This window comes from Asparagus officinalis, chromosome 2 (genome assembly GCF_001876935.1).
Source record: "Asparagus officinalis chromosome 2, Aspof.V1, whole genome shotgun sequence".
In the NCBI taxonomy this organism is placed as follows: Eukaryota; Viridiplantae; Streptophyta; class Magnoliopsida; order Asparagales; family Asparagaceae; genus Asparagus; species Asparagus officinalis.
Window position 1 is genome coordinate 80,260,024 of NC_033795.1, and position 19,446 is coordinate 80,279,469.

At 33.5% G+C, this 19,446-nt stretch overlaps 1 protein-coding gene across 7 annotated transcripts in view; it reads right to left on the bottom strand.

The window, feature by feature from the left end:
- Nucleotides 1–19,188, bottom strand: part of LOC109831777 (coiled-coil domain-containing protein SCD2-like) — a 34,878-nt gene extending 15,690 nt beyond the window's left edge. For 5 of the 7 annotated variants that reach the window (XM_020399190.1, XM_020399192.1, XM_020399188.1 and 2 more), the window contains exons 1-7: nt 19,116–19,182; nt 17,664–17,833; nt 16,679–16,754; nt 16,451–16,492; nt 16,270–16,332; nt 13,522–13,568; nt 13,412–13,439 (exon numbers count right to left, since the gene is read on the bottom strand). In XM_020399190.1, the coding sequence (XP_020254779.1) occupies nt 13,412–13,439; nt 13,522–13,568; nt 16,270–16,332; nt 16,451–16,492; nt 16,679–16,754; nt 17,664–17,833; nt 19,116–19,172 (483 nt within the window). In that variant the 5' untranslated portion in view covers nt 19,173–19,182. Of the gene's footprint in view, nt 1–10,753; nt 10,782–13,411; nt 13,440–13,521; nt 13,569–16,269; nt 16,333–16,450; nt 16,493–16,678; nt 16,755–17,663; nt 17,834–19,115 lie in introns of all 7 variants that reach the window. The other 2 variants (XM_020399194.1, XM_020399189.1) reach the window with 2 other exon arrangements.

Genomic DNA, 19,446 nt, shown 5'->3' on the forward strand with positions numbered 1-19,446 from the left:
TGTTTGGCAAATTATGAAGGGTTAACTCACTTTAACCCTTATATAGATTTGTTGTGTTTGGCAGGTTAAGAAGGGGTTAAGTCTCCTTAACCCCTCTCTTAACCCTTTGCCAAACGGTACCTTAGAGTTATTCTTTTGGTACAAAGTTATATTTAACTGAATATCTTTAAAATAACATATAAACCAAACAAATAAAATGAAAATTAAGATAAGTAACTTAATTTGGTTATTTGCATTTATACACCTTAAATCATGGGTATTTGTAAAAATACCCCTAAATCTTAACATTTACAAAATTACCCCTCAAATCATCAACTTTGTGAACAAAATACTCATAAGATCAACAATTATATACTTGTTGCTAAAATTTGACTATTTTGTTGATAGTTTTTACATTGCAATTACAAATTAACTTATAAAAGTTGATGATTAATTGCTTTGACGGTAAATTTCTTTTCCCAAAATTGATGATTTAAGGAGTAGTTTTGCAAATACCGAGATTTGGAGGGTATTTTTGTAGCTACCCATGATTTATCGGGTATATATGCAAATAACCCTTTAATTTTATTCGTTCTACTTACAGCAATCAACTACCTTATCAAAATTAGAGGTTGAGATATAATATGTGTGTTTGGACAAAGGGTAAAATTGTAGTTGCAAACATGACTCTCGAGGACCCATCCTTCACATTGTGGCAGCATCAAGAAAAGAAATGTAGCTTCAAAAGATTTATAACTGGACACAAAAACATGTGATCAATTTGAAATAGATATCTAATTAACATGCTCCAATTATCCAACAAAAGGCAAATGTATACTCAATTTAAAGACCAATAAGAAATCATATACTTGGATCAAATGAAATAAAGTTTAACCGCAAATGTATACTCAATTTAAAGACCAATAAGAAATCATATACTTGGATCAAATGAAATAAAGTTTAACCAGCTCCAAAAGTAGAAGAAAACTCTCAGTGCAATAGAGCTCTTTTCCTCAGATGACCAAACTTTAACTCATCCGAAAACACAAATTTCTCATGTCATGAGCATAAAATCAATATATATATATATATATTGAACAATCTCCAATATCATTTCATGTGTGATCCGAAAGTTAATTTTGATACATAGGCTTGTGACAAGGTAAATCACTTAATCCTTAAAAATGAATTGGAATTTCACACTGACATAACTTCAAAATTGGTAGTGAGAGCTAGAAACTGGTTCACACACACACACACACATAATTATGCGCGCGCGCGCGCGCACACACACACACACACACACACACACACACATATATATATATATATATTATATATATATATATATATGCTTATCCAAATAATTAATACAACAAAAAACTGAATTTTCCTAAATATTCATCAAGATCTCTAGCATTGTTCATCATAGGATTTCAGATAATAAAAAATTAGAATGCAAATTAAAACCCATCCATTAAAAACTAAAAAAATATCCCATGAAGTTTTCCGTTTCGATCCATCTCCGATATGTTTATAATCCATAATATTCTTTTGCTCGTGGACACTAACCATGCCGGTATGAAGCTCGAGCCCTTGAAGAACATTCACCAACTCCCCTTAAGAGTCTCTGTGGAGCTCGCCTAAGCTCGACAACTTGCCAGATCTCCATGGATTGAGACCTTATTAGCAAGTATTTCAATTTTTTATTAAGTGACAAGAAAATGGTTTAAATATCGCTTTGTTATCATTAAGAAAATGGTTTAAATATCGCTTTGTTATCATTAAGGGGGAGCTGATCCGAGGTTGGAAACGTTTCAATCTATCATGACGTTTCAATCACCCATTAAATAAAGAAGAATATGGTTTAGCTTGGCAATTTTGCCATGTGCGTAGTTTTCAATTAGTGATAATTAAGAGAGAAAATAGGCTTAATTGAAAAGCGTTTTAATTGGATGAGAGATAGAAGGGCGTTTTGCTACGAAATTAATCAAATTCAAAATGAGTATGTACGTGATTCAAACCATTTGATTGCCGTTCCGAATTCAGTTGAGAAAACCTTTCATAACTCCCATATTATTCAAAGGTTGATTACCGCATTTATTGTAGTAAGATGTAATTATGTGATTCAAATTGAGTATGTACGTGAACAAACCATTTGATTCCATTCCAAATTCAGTTGAGAAAACTTTTCATAACTCCCATATTATTCAAAGGTTGATTACTGCATTTATTGTAGTATGATGTAATTATGTGTGTTTATGAATTTATCATGTCTAATTAATAAAATGTATGTATGTATATATTGCAATTATTATAGTATGTATCATATAAAGTATGTATGTGTTATGTATGTATGTGCCATATATCACATTTATAATGAGAGGTATGTATGTTAATGTATGTATATATGGATGTGCTGGGGACATTTTGGGAAGAAATGTTTTAACATCCCAATCAACTTTTATAATAGTATTAGATTATAACGAAGAATAAAAATTGACAAAAGTTGAGTATTATAACACATGAAAATTGCGATTTTTGAAAAAAGAATACTTATTTTGAATTGAGTCAAAATGAACAAGTGAAAACATCATAGGTAAATAGACAATGAAAATCATGAATATTATAATTTGCACAACTAATTGATAAATGATCAAAATGAAAAAAATGGACAAAAATCATGAACTATATCCCATTAAAATCATAAATTTTGAAACACGCATATTTATTTCCTATTAAGTCAAAAAATAAAAATTGATAAAAATTGATAAAAATTGAGAGTTATAAGTTATAACCCATGAAAATCGAGGTTTATGAAGAAAGAAAACTGATTTTTAATTGAATCAAAATGAACAAAAAGAGACAATAATCATGAGTTATAGCCCATGAAAAATCATGAACATTACAATTCGCACAATTAATTAACAAATGGTGGAAATGAAAGTAAATGGGCATTTCAAGAAAATCATGGATTTTAAATTATGCATATTTATTTCCCTAAGCCTAACAATGAAAACTGATAAAAAATTCATGAGTTATAGGTCTTGAAAATCGCGATTTAAAAAAACTTATTTTCTATCAGGTCAATGGAACAAAAATGATAAAAATCGTGGGTAGCCCATAAAAATCAAGCATATTATAATTTACACAATTACTTGACAAATGTTTAAAATGAAAATAAGGGACAAAAATAATTAACTGTAGCACATGAAAATCGTGAACTTGTAAGTACGCATATTTATTTTCATTAGGTCAAAACATAAAAATTAACAAAAAAATACATTCAATGAAAATCACCATTTTTTTTAAAGAGAGCTTATTTACATTAGAAAAAAAAATCATGGACTATAGCCTATGTAATCCACAAACTTTGATCATGGACTATAGCCTATGTAATCCACAAACTTTGACAAGTTAAAAAATAATGGATTATAGCTAATAAAAATCGCGATTTTTGAATAAAGATAACTTATTTTCAATTGGGTCGAAAGGACAAAAATTGATTCGGCTAAATAGCAATTAAATACCTTATAGTTTCACTTCTTTAGCACTTATATACCCTCAGTTATACTTTGTAGCATTTCTATACCCTTAGTTGGTCAAAATTGGCACTTTAAAACCTTATATTTTGCAAACGCGAAAATTTTTATTTGAAAGTTCCCATATAACATTTATATGTTAATTTTGGAGCTTTCTAACAATCAATATTTATTAAACTACTATTAAACCAACCCAAATTCTAATTTTAAATGCATCATTTCTATTTCAAAAATAGAATTTTAAAAGATTTAGCAATAAATTCAACAAAATTAATAGAGAAATAGCTATAAGAATAACATATAAATAGTATATGGGAACTTTTGAATAAAAATTATCACTTTTGCAAAACATAAGTATCAATATGCCAATTTTGACCAACTTAGGCTATATAAATGCTAAGAAATACAACTGAGGGTATATAAGTGCTAATAGTGTGAAACTATAGGGTATTTAAGTGCCATTTAGCCTGATAAATACCGTGGATTATAGCTCATAAAAATCGCGAGTATTCAAATTCATACAGTTAATTAACTAGTGGTTGAAATGAAAAAATATGGAAAAAATCATGGTCTATAGACCATGAAAATCTCAAAATTTGAAGTATGTATATTTATTTCCCATTAGTTGCAGAATGAAAATTGATAAAAATTGTAGATTTTAGTGCATGAAAATTACAATTCTTTAATAAAGAAAACTCATTTTCTATTGGGTCGACATAAAGAAAAATTGATAAAATTATGGGTTTTGAACCTATAAAAATCACAAATATTAAAATTCATACAATTAATGGACAAATGAGCGAAACAAAAAAAAAATGGACTATAGCCTATGAAAACAAAACATTTTGAAGTACGCATATTTATTTTCCACTAGGTTGAAGAATAAAAATTGACAAAAATCATGGGTTATAGCCCATGAAAAATCGCGAATGTCATAATTCGCATAATTAATTAATAAATCATGGAAAGGAAAAAATCAATAAAAATCAGACTCTAGCCCATGAAATTCATAAAATTTAGACTATGCATATTTATTTTCAATTAGTTCAAAGAATGAAAATAGACAAAAATCATGAATTAGCCCATGAAAATAGTGATTTTTTAAGAAATAAAATTGACGTTCTATTGGTCGAAACGAACAAAAAGAGATAAAGCCACATGTTATAGCTCATGAAAATCACAAATATTATAATTCACACAATTAATTAATAAATGGTTGAAACAAAAGTAAATGGACAAAAATCATTGAACGTAGCCCATACGCATATTTATTTCTCATTCAGTCGAAGAATGAAAATAAAAATTTACAAAAATTATGGGTCATAGCTCATGAAAATTGTAGTTAAAAAAAGAAAATTTATTTAACTAACAAATGGTTAAATCGAAAGAATCAACATATTCATGGACTATAGTCCAAGAAAATCATGAATTTTGAAGTCCATTAGGTCGATTAATAAAATTGATAAAAATCGTGAGTTATAGCCCATGAAAATTACAATTCGTAAAGAAAGAAAACTTATTTTCCATTAGAATAAAACAAATAAAAAATAGACAAAAATCGTGGACTATAGCTCACGAAAGTCACGATTTTTGAAGAAAGAAATTTTATTTTCCATTGATTGAAAAAATAACAATTGACAAAAAACAATGGTTGTAGCCCACACAAATCGCAAATATCAAAATTTGCATAATTAATTGGCAAATGGTCCAAACAAAAAATGAACAAAGCGCATGGTCTATAACCCATGAAAATCACGAATATTGAAATCCGTACTGTTAATTGACTAGTAGTAGAAATGAAAAAAAGAGGGCAAAATCGAATTATAGCTCATGAAAATCACGAATATTGAAATACACATTCTTACATTTGGATGAAGAAAATGGTAATTTGAAAAAAACCATAAGTTATTGATAACAAAAATTGCAAATTTTATAAGAATGAAACCTAATTTTTGATTGGGTTTTTAGCCCATGAAAATCGCGAATACCGAAATTCATACAATTAACTGGCTTGTAGGTGAAATGAAAAAATCGATAAACATCATGGACTTTAGCCCATAAGTATAAAAAATTATGAAGTACGCATATTCATTTTAAATTAGGTCAAAAAATAAAAGTTGATAACAAAATCGTGAGTTATAGCCTATGAAAATCATGAATTTTAAAGAAAGCCAACTTATTTTATATAGTGTTGAAAAGAAAAAAATAGACAAAAATCATAGCTTGTAGCCCATGAAAATCGCAAAACGCACAATTAATTGATCAATGGTCGAATCGGAAAAAAGGACAAATTTTATGGACTACAGCGCAAGAAAATCACAAATTTTGAAGTATGCATATTTATTTTCTATTATGTTGAAGCGTGAAAATTATCTTCAATTGATCCAAACGAAAAAATGGACAAAAATATTGGACAATAGCTAATGTAACCCACAAATTTTAAAGTACGCATATTTATTTGACATTATGTTGAAGAATGAAAATTGATCAAAATTGTGTTATAGCTCATAAAAATCACAACTTTTTAAGAAGGAAAACTTATTTTCAATTGGGTCAAAATGAATAAAAATTAACAAATATCATAGGCTATAGCCCATGAGAATCGTAAATATTGAAATATGTACAACTAATTGACTAATGGTTGAAATGAAAAATATGGAAAAAAAATTATGGACTATATGCCATGAAAATGTTAAATTTAAAGTAGGCATATTCATTCCCCATTAGGTTAAGAATAAAAACTGATAAAAATCGTTGTTCATTAAAAAACACGATGTTTGAAGAAAGAAAATTCATTTACCTTTGGATCGAAATGTACAAATATTGACAAAAATTGTGAGTTGATACCTATGAAAATCGTGAATATATAAATTCATACTATTAATTGACAAATGATCAAAACGAAAAATGGGAAAAAATCATGTATTATAGCCCACGAAAATCACAAAATTTGAAGTATGCATATTTATTTCCTATTAGGTCAAAGAATAAAAATTGATAAAAATAGTGAATTATAGCCAATGAAAATCGCAATTTTTGAAGAAAGAAATTATTTTCCATTGGGTAGAAATGAATAGAAGTTGATAAAAATTGTCAGTTATTAATGTAGCGAAAGCGTAATCAAAAGAGATAACTACTCGTTCTCATACAAGCAAAACGACATAAATCCTAGAAACACTAGGAATATAAAACTTTCAAAATTAGTAATAACTAATCTAAAACCCTACATGAATTTGTTCCCCTTATATAAGGTACAAAACAATGAAAAAGTACCAAATTATCCTTTTCCTAAAACTAAGAGAAATCCTTATCCTTATATACAAATTTTTCTATAAAAACTAGAAAACTAAAAGTAACCCAGAATTTCACGCGTAGTAGAGACTGAAGACGAATATCTTTGAAGATGAATATTATCTGGAACCGCGAATTAGTTTTATATATAGAGCACTTCCCAAGCTTTTCAAAAACATATAATAATAAAGATTCTATGGAGCAAGTCAAAAGATATGATCCTCTAATATTACACCTTAGAATCTGTCCGAAAATACTCTTTCGCTTCAATCATTCCGCTTTTGCATGATTGGATTTCTTCCAAAAAACATCAATTATTGCCTCTGCATCATGCTCCCCTCCCTGAACAAAAAACATCCTCGAGTTTGGCTGAAGGTAAAGCGGCTTGATTGGGTGAAGCTCAGTCAAATCAGCAATTTTTTTCATCTTAAACTTGTGACAAATATTCTTCAGCAATGATTCTTTGCGCAGATGATCCATCATCAGATCTCCAATTTTAAACAACGATGCTTATCAGCGTCCGAACTCTACATAAAAAGAAACGAACCAACCTTCATCTTCGCAATTTCTATACTTGGTTCACTTTGCAAAGGAGCAAGTGAAAATCGAAAACCATTGCTTGGAGGTGCAGAACAATTTCAGTTCTATAGATGGCTTCTAAATAAAGAATTTGGCTCTTGGGGATTTCTCATATAAGGACTTATATCCAAGTCAAGTTCATCTGTTACATCCTTTGATTTTTTTAGAGTATCGTAGTTCATCCTCATTTGATAGAATAACTGCATCCATGAACTTTGTGAAAGCCAAGTCAACAACACTTAGTTTCAAGTTTATCTCACAATGTCTCCAGCTTGATACTTTTGTCCAAAATGACTTACCATGTTGTATTTCAACTTTCTAACATTTCATTAATTTTGAAAGCATCAATGCAATCTTAGTGCTCAATGACAATATCTGAATAGCCAATTGAAGAGAACTGATTCATTACCAATTGTATTCTCTGTTTCTATTGATGTTTACTTGTCTATTTGTGTAGTTTTTGAATGAACCATGTCTAATCTCAATATCAAACAAATTATTTTTTTATAGGAACTGTACCAGAAGGAGCAAAATTCAATGCTATGTTTGACTGATTTACCTCTTTTCGCAATTGTATTACCTTGCGACAATTTTAAAATTCAGAAAATAAGATTAGGTTGTAATATGCGGGCAAAAATCTGTATCACAACTCTCTCTTCATGCGATGCCAAGTACTAATCAGCAATTTGTGTTGGAGAATTCAATTGATTTGAAGTTGCTCCCACCATACCACAACACCACCCCGCAACTTGCAAGTCACTAAAGGAACATGTTTTCCATCTGATATAGATTGGATCTCAAAAACCTTCTCGACATGGTTCAACCAACCTAAAAATTCTTCAATATCAAGATTAACCGAAACACAAGGAATATCCTTAACTCTTGCGTAATAATCCTTCAGATCTAAATTCTCATCGTCTTGATTTTGATGTTGAGCACAAACACTAGCCCTCGTGAGTTGATCACAGGCAACATCCCAGGCGCGCACCTCGTTATTATCTTCATTTCGGTTCCTTCTATTTATTGCAGTAGTCAAGTTCCTCATCGCCGTGATGATTTTTTCAACACGTCAATCTAGGGCATCAACTCGCTACGGAAGATCAGGAAGAGGATGATTACCTTCGTTATCGTTGGTGGCCATCCATAGCAGGAAACAGTCTGTCTCTAAATACCAACTGATGTAACAGAAGCGTAATAAAAAGAGATAACTACTCGTTCTCGTACAAGCAAAACGACACAAACCCTAGAAATCCTAGAAATAGAAAACTTTCGAAATTAGTAACAACCAATCTAAAACCCTACATGAGTTTGTTCCTCTTACATAGGGTACAAAACAATGAAAAATACCAAACTATCCTTTTCCTAAAGCTAAGAGAGATCTTTACATAAAAAACTTTCTATAAAAATTAGAAAACTAAAAGTAGAAGATGAATATCTTTCGACACGAATATTATCTGGAACTGCAAATTAGTTTTATGTATAGGGCACTTCCTGAGCTTTCCAAAAACATATAACAATCAAGATTGTAAGAAGCGAGTCAAAACATAGGGTCCTCCAAAGTTGCATCTTAGAATCTGTTTGAAAATACTCTTTCGCTTCAATTATCCCGCTTTTGCATGATCGGATTTCTTCCAAAAACATCAATTATTGCCTCCGCATCAGTTATAGCCCATGAAAATCATGAATATCATAATTCCCACAATTAATTGAAGTCGAAATGAAAAAATTAGACGAAAATCATTGATTGCAACCTATGAAAATCGCGAATTTTAAAGTCTGCATATTTATTTCACCTTTAAGTCGAAGAATGAAAATTGATGAGATCATCTGTTAAGGGAGTAGGATCTCACCCATTTTAGTATGGGTAATCGCCTTTCACAATTGTTTATGATATTACAAGAGGAAGTGTGTTTGGTGGTTGTTCAATTATAGAATTTGTAAATGTTTCGAAATAAATTCAAATTTTGCGAGATTGCTCTCTCCCCACCTAGATGGCTCTGTTGGCCAGAGGTATTATGATAGAAGTTCGAGCAATTCATGCTAGCCAAGGGCCTAAGACAGACTTCGTGTCTTCGTATTGCGTCTTGGCGTCCTACCAAAGGGGTTGTTAAAATAAATTGTGATGGCTCTTCTTGTAGGTTTTTGGGTTGGCAGCATTACGCATGATTGGTCACGATGATCTTGGGATGGTGGCAACAGCTAAAGCCGGAGGTGCCCAGGTGAGGGGATGCTCAAATGGTGGAGTGCCAAGCTATTCTTATGGAGTTGAAGTTAGCAAAAAGCTTGTCTCTATTTAATGCCATAATTGAATCAGATGCTTTAAGTGTAATTGAAGAGATTAGGCACACATGGTAGAGCTTAACTCCTTCGAGTATATTGTTGAGGAAATTCGCAGGGAGTCCTTTGCCTTCCACCAATATTCCTTTATTTTTATCCGTCGTTTGAGTAATGAAAGGGCACATAATTTAGCCCAGTATGGATGTTCATATAGTCATACTTGACTTGGAGAGGTTGTTCTCCCTCTTTTTTATTGTCGCTATTATCGCATTATGTATTTTCATTTTCGCATGCAGTTTAATCAATGGGCAGTCTTTTTTATCCAAAAAAAGGTACATGAAAGTGGAAATTTTCTATCTATGGATTGATTGAGAACATCAATCTTACAACAACTTGATGCATGGGACAAGACTATAAACCTCATAATTTCGCACGGGAGATGTTTCAAGACATGCAGACTCGTATTATGGCGTGTTCTATCCATTGGGAAAGTCCACAGAATCCTCCATCTATTTTTGCGCTATCATATTAAAGAAATAAGAACTCTTGGTTCTGACAATCAATATGTATATACATATTCCTCAGCTCTTGCTTCCACAACATTTGTTCCAGCGGTGATCATCACCTTGAACAATAGAGTTCAATCCGCTTGAAATTGGGTCTAAAATTGAATATTGAAGTCCTAGGAGAACTTCTAGTCCTACCCAATAATCATAAGCCAATGTCACCTCCTGGAGTTGTACCATTATTTAATTCGCTTGATAGCATATGAACACCTCAATAGATAACACCTTTTTGTATGTATATTTCTAAGCACAAATATCCCCACATATACACATAAGACAAAACGTGAATTCCTACATGGACAAATAAAAGAGGACTCATTCATAGGGAGCAATTTTATATAAATACATGCATACATGCTTGTGTATATATGTCTCCATGTAAGGTTTAAATTATGTTTCCATGTAAGAAATAATTAAATTATTATATATATATTCGTCTAGTATTCTTCTTCCTATTGGGTCTGTATAGAATTACAACTAGAATGAGGGATTAACATGAATATTTACAAATAAACATACCTCTCTTTTTGGCCGAGTTCCTTCCTTTCTGAAGAATAGTACAAAAAATAAAAATGTCATGTGCAAGGAAAGCTTAAAGAAAAAAAGTTTTGTATACAAAGAGGGCTTACCTACTAGTGCGAACATGTAAGGATATATGGTCACCATGTGATGCAACCTAAAATGCCAAAGTAAGGTGTAAATAATCTTGAAGGTACAAATCTCTTCAAGTTTGTAACATCGAAAACATTAGAACTTATCTATCTAACATGTCAACATGAAGAAAAAAGGCCTAGAGAAAGTCAATGAGCATCAATGGATAAACAGGAGAAGCAGTTGAAAATATGAACAACAGATAAAGAGGTTTTCTGCACAAGAGAAGTGTATTGACAAGAACAGAAGCAGTAACAATATAAGCTATGTTTTCTCCGGAGTTGGGTTAGTAAACTTTATTGTTCAAGAAGGATGGCTCATGTAATACCCCAACCCTTGAGAGGGTGATGTGATTAGTATTGATAGATTTGATTGGAATACTCATACCAAAAAGATGTATCTTCTTTTCGGGAATCTAACTCTTAGAAACTCCAAAGTTAAGCGTGCTTGGCCTGGAGAAATTCTAGGATGGGTGACCCCCTGGGAAGTTTTCCAGGGAGCACGTGAGTGAGGACAAAACCTTTTCCTAAAGCTAAGAGAGATCTTTACATAAAAAACTTTCTATAAAAATTAGAAAACTAAAAGTAGAAGATGAATATCTTTCGACACGAATATTATCTGGAACTGCAAATTAGTTTTATGTATAGGGCACTTCCTGAGCTTTCCAAAAACATATAACAATCAAGATTGTAAGAAGCGAGTCAAAACATAGGGTCCTCCAAAGTTGCATCTTAGAATCTGTTTGAAAATACTCTTTCGCTTCAATTATCCCGCTTTTGCATGATCGGATTTCTTCCAAAAACATCAATTATTGCCTCCGCATCAGTTATAGCCCATGAAAATCATGAATATCATAATTCCCACAATTAATTGAAGTCGAAATGAAAAAATTAGACGAAAATCATTGATTGCAACCTATGAAAATCGCGAATTTTAAAGTCTGCATATTTATTTCACCTTTAAGTCGAAGAATGAAAATTGATGAGATCATCTGTTAAGGGAGTAGGATCTCACCCATTTTAGTATGGGTAATCGCCTTTCACAATTGTTTATGATATTACAAGAGGAAGTGTGTTTGGTGGTTGTTCAATTATAGAATTTGTAAATGTTTCGAAATAAATTCAAATTTTGCGAGATTGCTCTCTCCCCACCTAGATGGCTCTGTTGGCCAGAGGTATTATGATAGAAGTTCGAGCAATTCATGCTAGCCAAGGGCCTAAGACAGACTTCGTGTCTTCGTATTGCGTCTTGGCGTCCTACCAAAGGGGTTGTTAAAATAAATTGTGATGGCTCTTCTTGTAGGTTTTTGGGTTGGCAGCATTACGCATGATTGGTCACGATGATCTTGGGATGGTGGCAACAGCTAAAGCCGGAGGTGCCCAGGTGAGGGGATGCTCAAATGGTGGAGTGCCAAGCTATTCTTATGGAGTTGAAGTTAGCAAAAAGCTTGTCTCTATTTAATGCCATAATTGAATCAGATGCTTTAAGTGTAATTGAAGAGATTAGGCACACATGGTAGAGCTTAACTCCTTCGAGTATATTGTTGAGGAAATTCGCAGGGAGTCCTTTGCCTTCCACCAATATTCCTTTATTTTTATCCGTCGTTTGAGTAATGAAAGGGCACATAATTTAGCCCAGTATGGATGTTCATATAGTCATACTTGACTTGGAGAGGTTGTTCTCCCTCTTTTTTATTGTCGCTATTATCGCATTATGTATTTTCATTTTCGCATGCAGTTTAATCAATGGGCAGTCTTTTTTATCCAAAAAAAGGTACATGAAAGTGGAAATTTTCTATCTATGGATTGATTGAGAACATCAATCTTACAACAACTTGATGCATGGGACAAGACTATAAACCTCATAATTTCGCACGGGAGATGTTTCAAGACATGCAGACTCGTATTATGGCGTGTTCTATCCATTGGGAAAGTCCACAGAATCCTCCATCTATTTTTGCGCTATCATATTAAAGAAATAAGAACTCTTGGTTCTGACAATCAATATGTATATACATATTCCTCAGCTCTTGCTTCCACAACATTTGTTCCAGCGGTGATCATCACCTTGAACAATAGAGTTCAATCCGCTTGAAATTGGGTCTAAAATTGAATATTGAAGTCCTAGGAGAACTTCTAGTCCTACCCAATAATCATAAGCCAATGTCACCTCCTGGAGTTGTACCATTATTTAATTCGCTTGATAGCATATGAACACCTCAATAGATAACACCTTTTTGTATGTATATTTCTAAGCACAAATATCCCCACATATACACATAAGACAAAACGTGAATTCCTACATGGACAAATAAAAGAGGACTCATTCATAGGGAGCAATTTTATATAAATACATGCATACATGCTTGTGTATATATGTCTCCATGTAAGGTTTAAATTATGTTTCCATGTAAGAAATAATTAAATTATTATATATATATTCGTCTAGTATTCTTCTTCCTATTGGGTCTGTATAGAATTACAACTAGAATGAGGGATTAACATGAATATTTACAAATAAACATACCTCTCTTTTTGGCCGAGTTCCTTCCTTTCTGAAGAATAGTACAAAAAATAAAAATGTCATGTGCAAGGAAAGCTTAAAGAAAAAAAGTTTTGTATACAAAGAGGGCTTACCTACTAGTGCGAACATGTAAGGATATATGGTCACCATGTGATGCAACCTAAAATGCCAAAGTAAGGTGTAAATAATCTTGAAGGTACAAATCTCTTCAAGTTTGTAACATCGAAAACATTAGAACTTATCTATCTAACATGTCAACATGAAGAAAAAAGGCCTAGAGAAAGTCAATGAGCATCAATGGATAAACAGGAGAAGCAGTTGAAAATATGAACAACAGATAAAGAGGTTTTCTGCACAAGAGAAGTGTATTGACAAGAACAGAAGCAGTAACAATATAAGCTATGTTTTCTCCGGAGTTGGGTTAGTAAACTTTATTGTTCAAGAAGGATGGCTCATGTAATACCCCAACCCTTGAGAGGGTGATGTGATTAGTATTGATAGATTTGATTGGAATACTCATACCAAAAAGATGTATCTTCTTTTCGGGAATCTAACTCTTAGAAACTCCAAAGTTAAGCGTGCTTGGCCTGGAGAAATTCTAGGATGGGTGACCCCCTGGGAAGTTTTCCAGGGAGCACGTGAGTGAGGACAAAACGTGCTGAAAAGACATGTGGTGGTTTGTGAGGTCAGTCCATCAGATATAATAGCGTACCGACTCCGGGATTCCGGGGCGGGGCGTTACAAATGGTATTAGAGCCAAGCCAACCGGAATTGTGAGAGCTAAGTGTTATACGACGCAAAGTGCTACGTCGAGAGGGCGGGAGCCACCTCTTGAGGCCGTATGAGCCACCTCTAGATTCTCACACGGATGGTACGGTCTTGGATGATATGATTTGGCACAACGAGGACGTTGCGAGTTTAAGTGGGGGAGTATGTAATACCCCAACCCTTGAGAGGGTGATGTGATTAGTATTGATAGATTTGATTGGAATACTCATACCAAAAAGATGCATCTTCTTTTCGGGAATCCAACTCTTAGAAACTCCAAAGTTAAGCGTGTTTGGCCTAGAGAAATTCTAGGATGGGTGACCCCCTGGGAAGTTTTCCAGGGAGCACGTGAGTGAGGACAAAACGTGCTGAAAAGACATGTGGTGGTTTGTGAGGCCAGTCCATCAGATCTAATAGCGTACCGACTCCGGGATTCCGAGGCGGGGCGTTACAGCTCACCTCTTCTGTCCTCACTGGGGCATTATGTTTGGTTAGTTTGGAGAACAAAGTGCATGGATGTCAACTCAACAATACCATATTGTGAGTATTTTGTCAAATCCTATATAGTAGGAATTACCACGTTTAACATTTGACAAGCTCTATGATAAGAGTAATCAATTTAGAAGAACTCAAGAATTACATGTAGTCAGTAGCATTTACCAAGAAGTGTTTGGAATAGTGTCATGCCACACATGAAAGGATGTGGTTGGAAGTACCTATTAAATCCATCGGGGACTACCTCTAGCGTCCACAGATAACACCAGTAGAATCAAATATCACCTGGTGAACATTTTGCTAGCAAGAACGTCAGATCCTAAACGATAACGAATGCCATAGGGGTGCAAAACGGTCCACATCCGATCTGATCCACAATCGTATCCGTAACGGATGCAGATATCATACCAAAAGTTTGGAATCTGTCAGATACAAATACTGTTTGGAATATGTTTTGGTTTTTTGGTCAGATATAGTTTCGGATATGGATATTAGCTCAAATTTCGGTATATGGTCCGAATATTTGAATTCGGATATAGACTCAGATAAGAATTTGAATATGGATACTTGCGGATGTGGATATGGAATGGATATTATTTTTTGGTATTCTTGATAATATTTGCATGTGCTTTGGGATGTGGTCATATGTTTTTGGGTTACTGGATCGTGTTTTTACTGAAATAATTAATTGTACATTTAGGACTTATTTTGGCCAAATTTATGTTATCCTATAATTTGATTTATTTTATTAATGATGATTAAGAAAACTTTGCCTTTGAGTAATGCACTTGGATTATGACCATTTGAGAATTGTGTTATCTTGGTTGTATTAGATATTGTACATTACTTTTAAAATTGATAATAAACAAGATATTACAATTTTTAAGTCATGTTCTATATCTTTGGTGCAAATTAGAGCAATCGATACATTGACCTTCTCTTATATTCGGCGCATATCTGTTTGCTAAGCATCTGTTTCATATCCACAACTGTACGATATCCCTCTCTCCAATATCTGAACCGTATCTGTTTCCCTTTTTCGGATATGGTTATATATCACTTACTGAAAGAAAACCATATCCATATCTATTTTTAGAGAGAAGATATGGATATGGTGAATGTCATGTCCGAACCATATCCAATCTGTTTGCACCCCTATATGACATGTGTATGTGCTAGTGAGTTGTTTGATTTAATAATTTGATAAATCATTAATTTACCAAGGCTAGTACTTTTGACAGAACAGAGAAAACTCATAATTAAACATACTTTAGCGGCAGTAGTACTAGGATGGGCGAGTTTGTGGAAGGTGCTTGCTCAGAATTTCAACTAAAGAAACAAAAAATAAAAGAAAGACGCTAGATCAACCTGGGAATAAAACTATGATCTGTATTAAAAAGAAAATACTATTGGATGGAATATACTGTGATATTTTAGAAAACAAGCTAGTCATCAAATGTTCCTTTGACTAAAACTTTGATGATAAATGCCTAAAATTGAGGTTCAAGTGAATCTTTGTGATGACATTTATGTTTAGAACTACAAGAGCCACACAGCCCAATGAAATTGTTCATAATAAGTTCATTATAAAAGTTTACCTGTCTCTCATGTTGTCTTGTTCGTGCTTCTTCTTCAGCAGCCCTTTCCTCTGCAAGTTGAAGCTGAGAAGGTGCAAATCAACATGAATGAAAAAAAGTAAAAAAGATTTAGTACCAATAAATCAGACAAGCAAACCAGTATAATTATTAACTTTGTGATTTGGATATTGCTTTATCTCACCTTTTCAGTAGTAGTTTCATTTTCGATACGTTGCTCATCAACCTGCATTTTAAATGACTAATCATGTCAACAGATGTCAAGAAATGTAAACGAAACAGATAGAAACAGACAAGTTGCTCTATGGAAGAAAAACCAATAAAGAAAGCAACGGAAATGTAGATAGAAAGAATGAAAACAATAAAGAACAAAATCATACAATACCCTCTCCAAGATTTATTATCCAGTTACCTCATCCTGACAAGCAGAAGAGGGTCGCATGCTGCTGGTTTCTCTCATATTCAAACTCCCCAAATCAACAGACACCCTAAACATAAGACACATGTTATCTCCTCATTATGTGATATATGAACAAGAATGATAGAAAGCATTTCCTGAGAGACCATATTAGGAGGATGATAATATACCAAATTAAATTTAAATGATATTTAAATGAAGAACCACCATCACGCCCAAACTCCCACCAACAAAATTCACACCATATTCTTGGGCTTGCCGGATAGAACTAACAGTTAGTTTAGGTTTTATCAGACTAATAATATGATTGTTGATTGATAATTTCAGTTGGTGCTAGCAAGCAGAGAACCATGTTATCAAACTTAGCAATTTCACAACAATCCATTTTCAGGCCACTGTCTTTTTAGAACCTAGTTTGCTTCAAGATGTTTTTTCTACAACTATATTATTGTCTGTTCTGTTCCCAGAATGCTTTCTATCAACTCTTAAATTTTAAGTTTTCACTAACAGAACTTCTACTAGAACCAGAAACAGGTCAGTTAGATGTTCATAACATGTCATTGCTACAATATAGAAAAAGCTATGCAAGCTTCATGTGCTCAACTTCTATATCCATATTCAACCTCATTTTTTATTGTTCAACCTATTGGTTTGCCACAAAAATTAACGATGCCACATTCAGCACAGACGGGAAAGTTTAAGCCAGAACTTGGCAATAGATCACAAGAAAATCAAAGGAGAATAAGACATTATAATTACCGTTCAGTTTTCACAATTTAGTTAAAAAAAACTAAATACAGACGCATTAAATGCCAAGGCCTATACATCTCATATTTATATGAGTCTAGATGACCAATAGCAATAATATGTCACAAAATTTAGGAGATAACCTTTCAAACAATTTACGAACTAATCTTAACAATTACACAGACAATGCAGATGGCTTAATGACACATAGATACGAAGTAAAAAGACCAACCTTTTGTCTCTTCGACTAACAACAGGGGAGTCTGTTCTCATTGAAGCAACAACAGGTTTTTGTGATGGCTTAATCGATGGTATCAGTGCTGGTTGTTTTGCCACCATAGCAGGTCGACCCGTGGATGTTGCACGAACAGTAGACGTTTGTTCAGAAAGATAACGACCTATCTAAAAAGGAAAAAGGCATAAAAGTATTCAACAAATAAAATTCTATGAATTATAAATAGATGCACATTATAGCTACTTATAACCAAAGTAAAGCATATACAAATAGTTATTTAAGGATTTGCTGAGTCATGATTCATAACTAAGAGACAAACTTCATGGCAATATTTATATCCAACTGTACAACATGCAGAGTTTCAATATTGGAGAAAAGATATAATGAATCTATGTACAAACACGTCCTTATGTTTGCTCTGAACAGTTCACTTAATCGACTCATGTATAATTCAATAACAACATAGCTTACGAATAATTACTTATTAGAATTTAGACTTGACAATTCTCATTCAAAACCACGACTATTACAATCAAAAGGTAATACTCTTATGCTTTCATGACTTAGTATGTTCTTGAAGCATCACAAACTGACCTCAAATTGTCAAGAAATATCTACTACATCAAAAACACTACACAAGTAAAATGAGTTTCATTACTGTCTCACAAAATTGCTGTCAATTATCTTTCTGTAAGTATAGGATGCGCCAACACCCGAAATGCGGTACAAAAATAAACTTATATTTTATAATGTACATGTAATTATTACAAAATACAATGTTCTAAATGTCAGAAGTCGGAGACATGTCGGACAAAAAAGTTACGTATCGGATGGTTCATATCAGGTATGAATCAGGGAATTTAGAAAATATCAGGATGTCATCAGATAACGTACATGGATATCATAGATGTCCATCCTTGACGCATAAGAAAAAAAATGGAGCTATGAAGACAGGTGCTGTCTATCTTTCATGTTTGAAACGTGAAATGATTAAAGAAATTAGTAATATTTTTAAGTGCAATAATCGTTGGACTAAAAAACATGAAACCTATTTTGCATATAACTCCAGGTTGTGCCCTTTCAATATTGTATGACCCAAACTATAGTGTCTAAATTTCTGTATGCCCCAAGATAGAACTTGTATTGTTGTACTTTTACACTCAAAATGACTATGCTAATCTTTTGCGAAGGCTATTGGGCTACACAATCATGATACGGGACTAGTGCGCTGATTTTTACACTGATCCGCGGTTCACTACTAAAACACCAGCCATCCAGTGGACAAGACCAATTAAATATTTCTCCATAACATGACACAAATCATCAATCTATCAAGTCTACATGTAAACGTGCCCCCAGGTATCAACCAAAATCCAATCTTTCTAGCTTATTCAAGGATGTATAGAGGAAAAAAAAATTCTAGAAAAAAGGAAGCTTTGTGATTCATACCGCAGGGGAAGAGGCACGATTAGCCCGTCGAGGAGTGGAAAGCTCGATCGGAGGCATTGGCTCCGGATGTCCCCTATCCTACGTCGCTTCATCATCATTGGACTTGCGCCATTGACCCTGGGCCGCCAGACGCTGGCGGACGCGCGGCAGTCCGCGGTTGGGTCTGGATCGCCGAACTGCTGACGCCAGGCGGCGAGCCGGAGCGGATGGGCGCTTTTCGCCAGGGAACATTCGAGAGGGGACACGACGCGGATCCAATCCCCGCAATCTCCCCGGTTCGTCGGATTCCCGATCGAAATCGATGGAGAATGTGAGATTTTGATGATGGGGT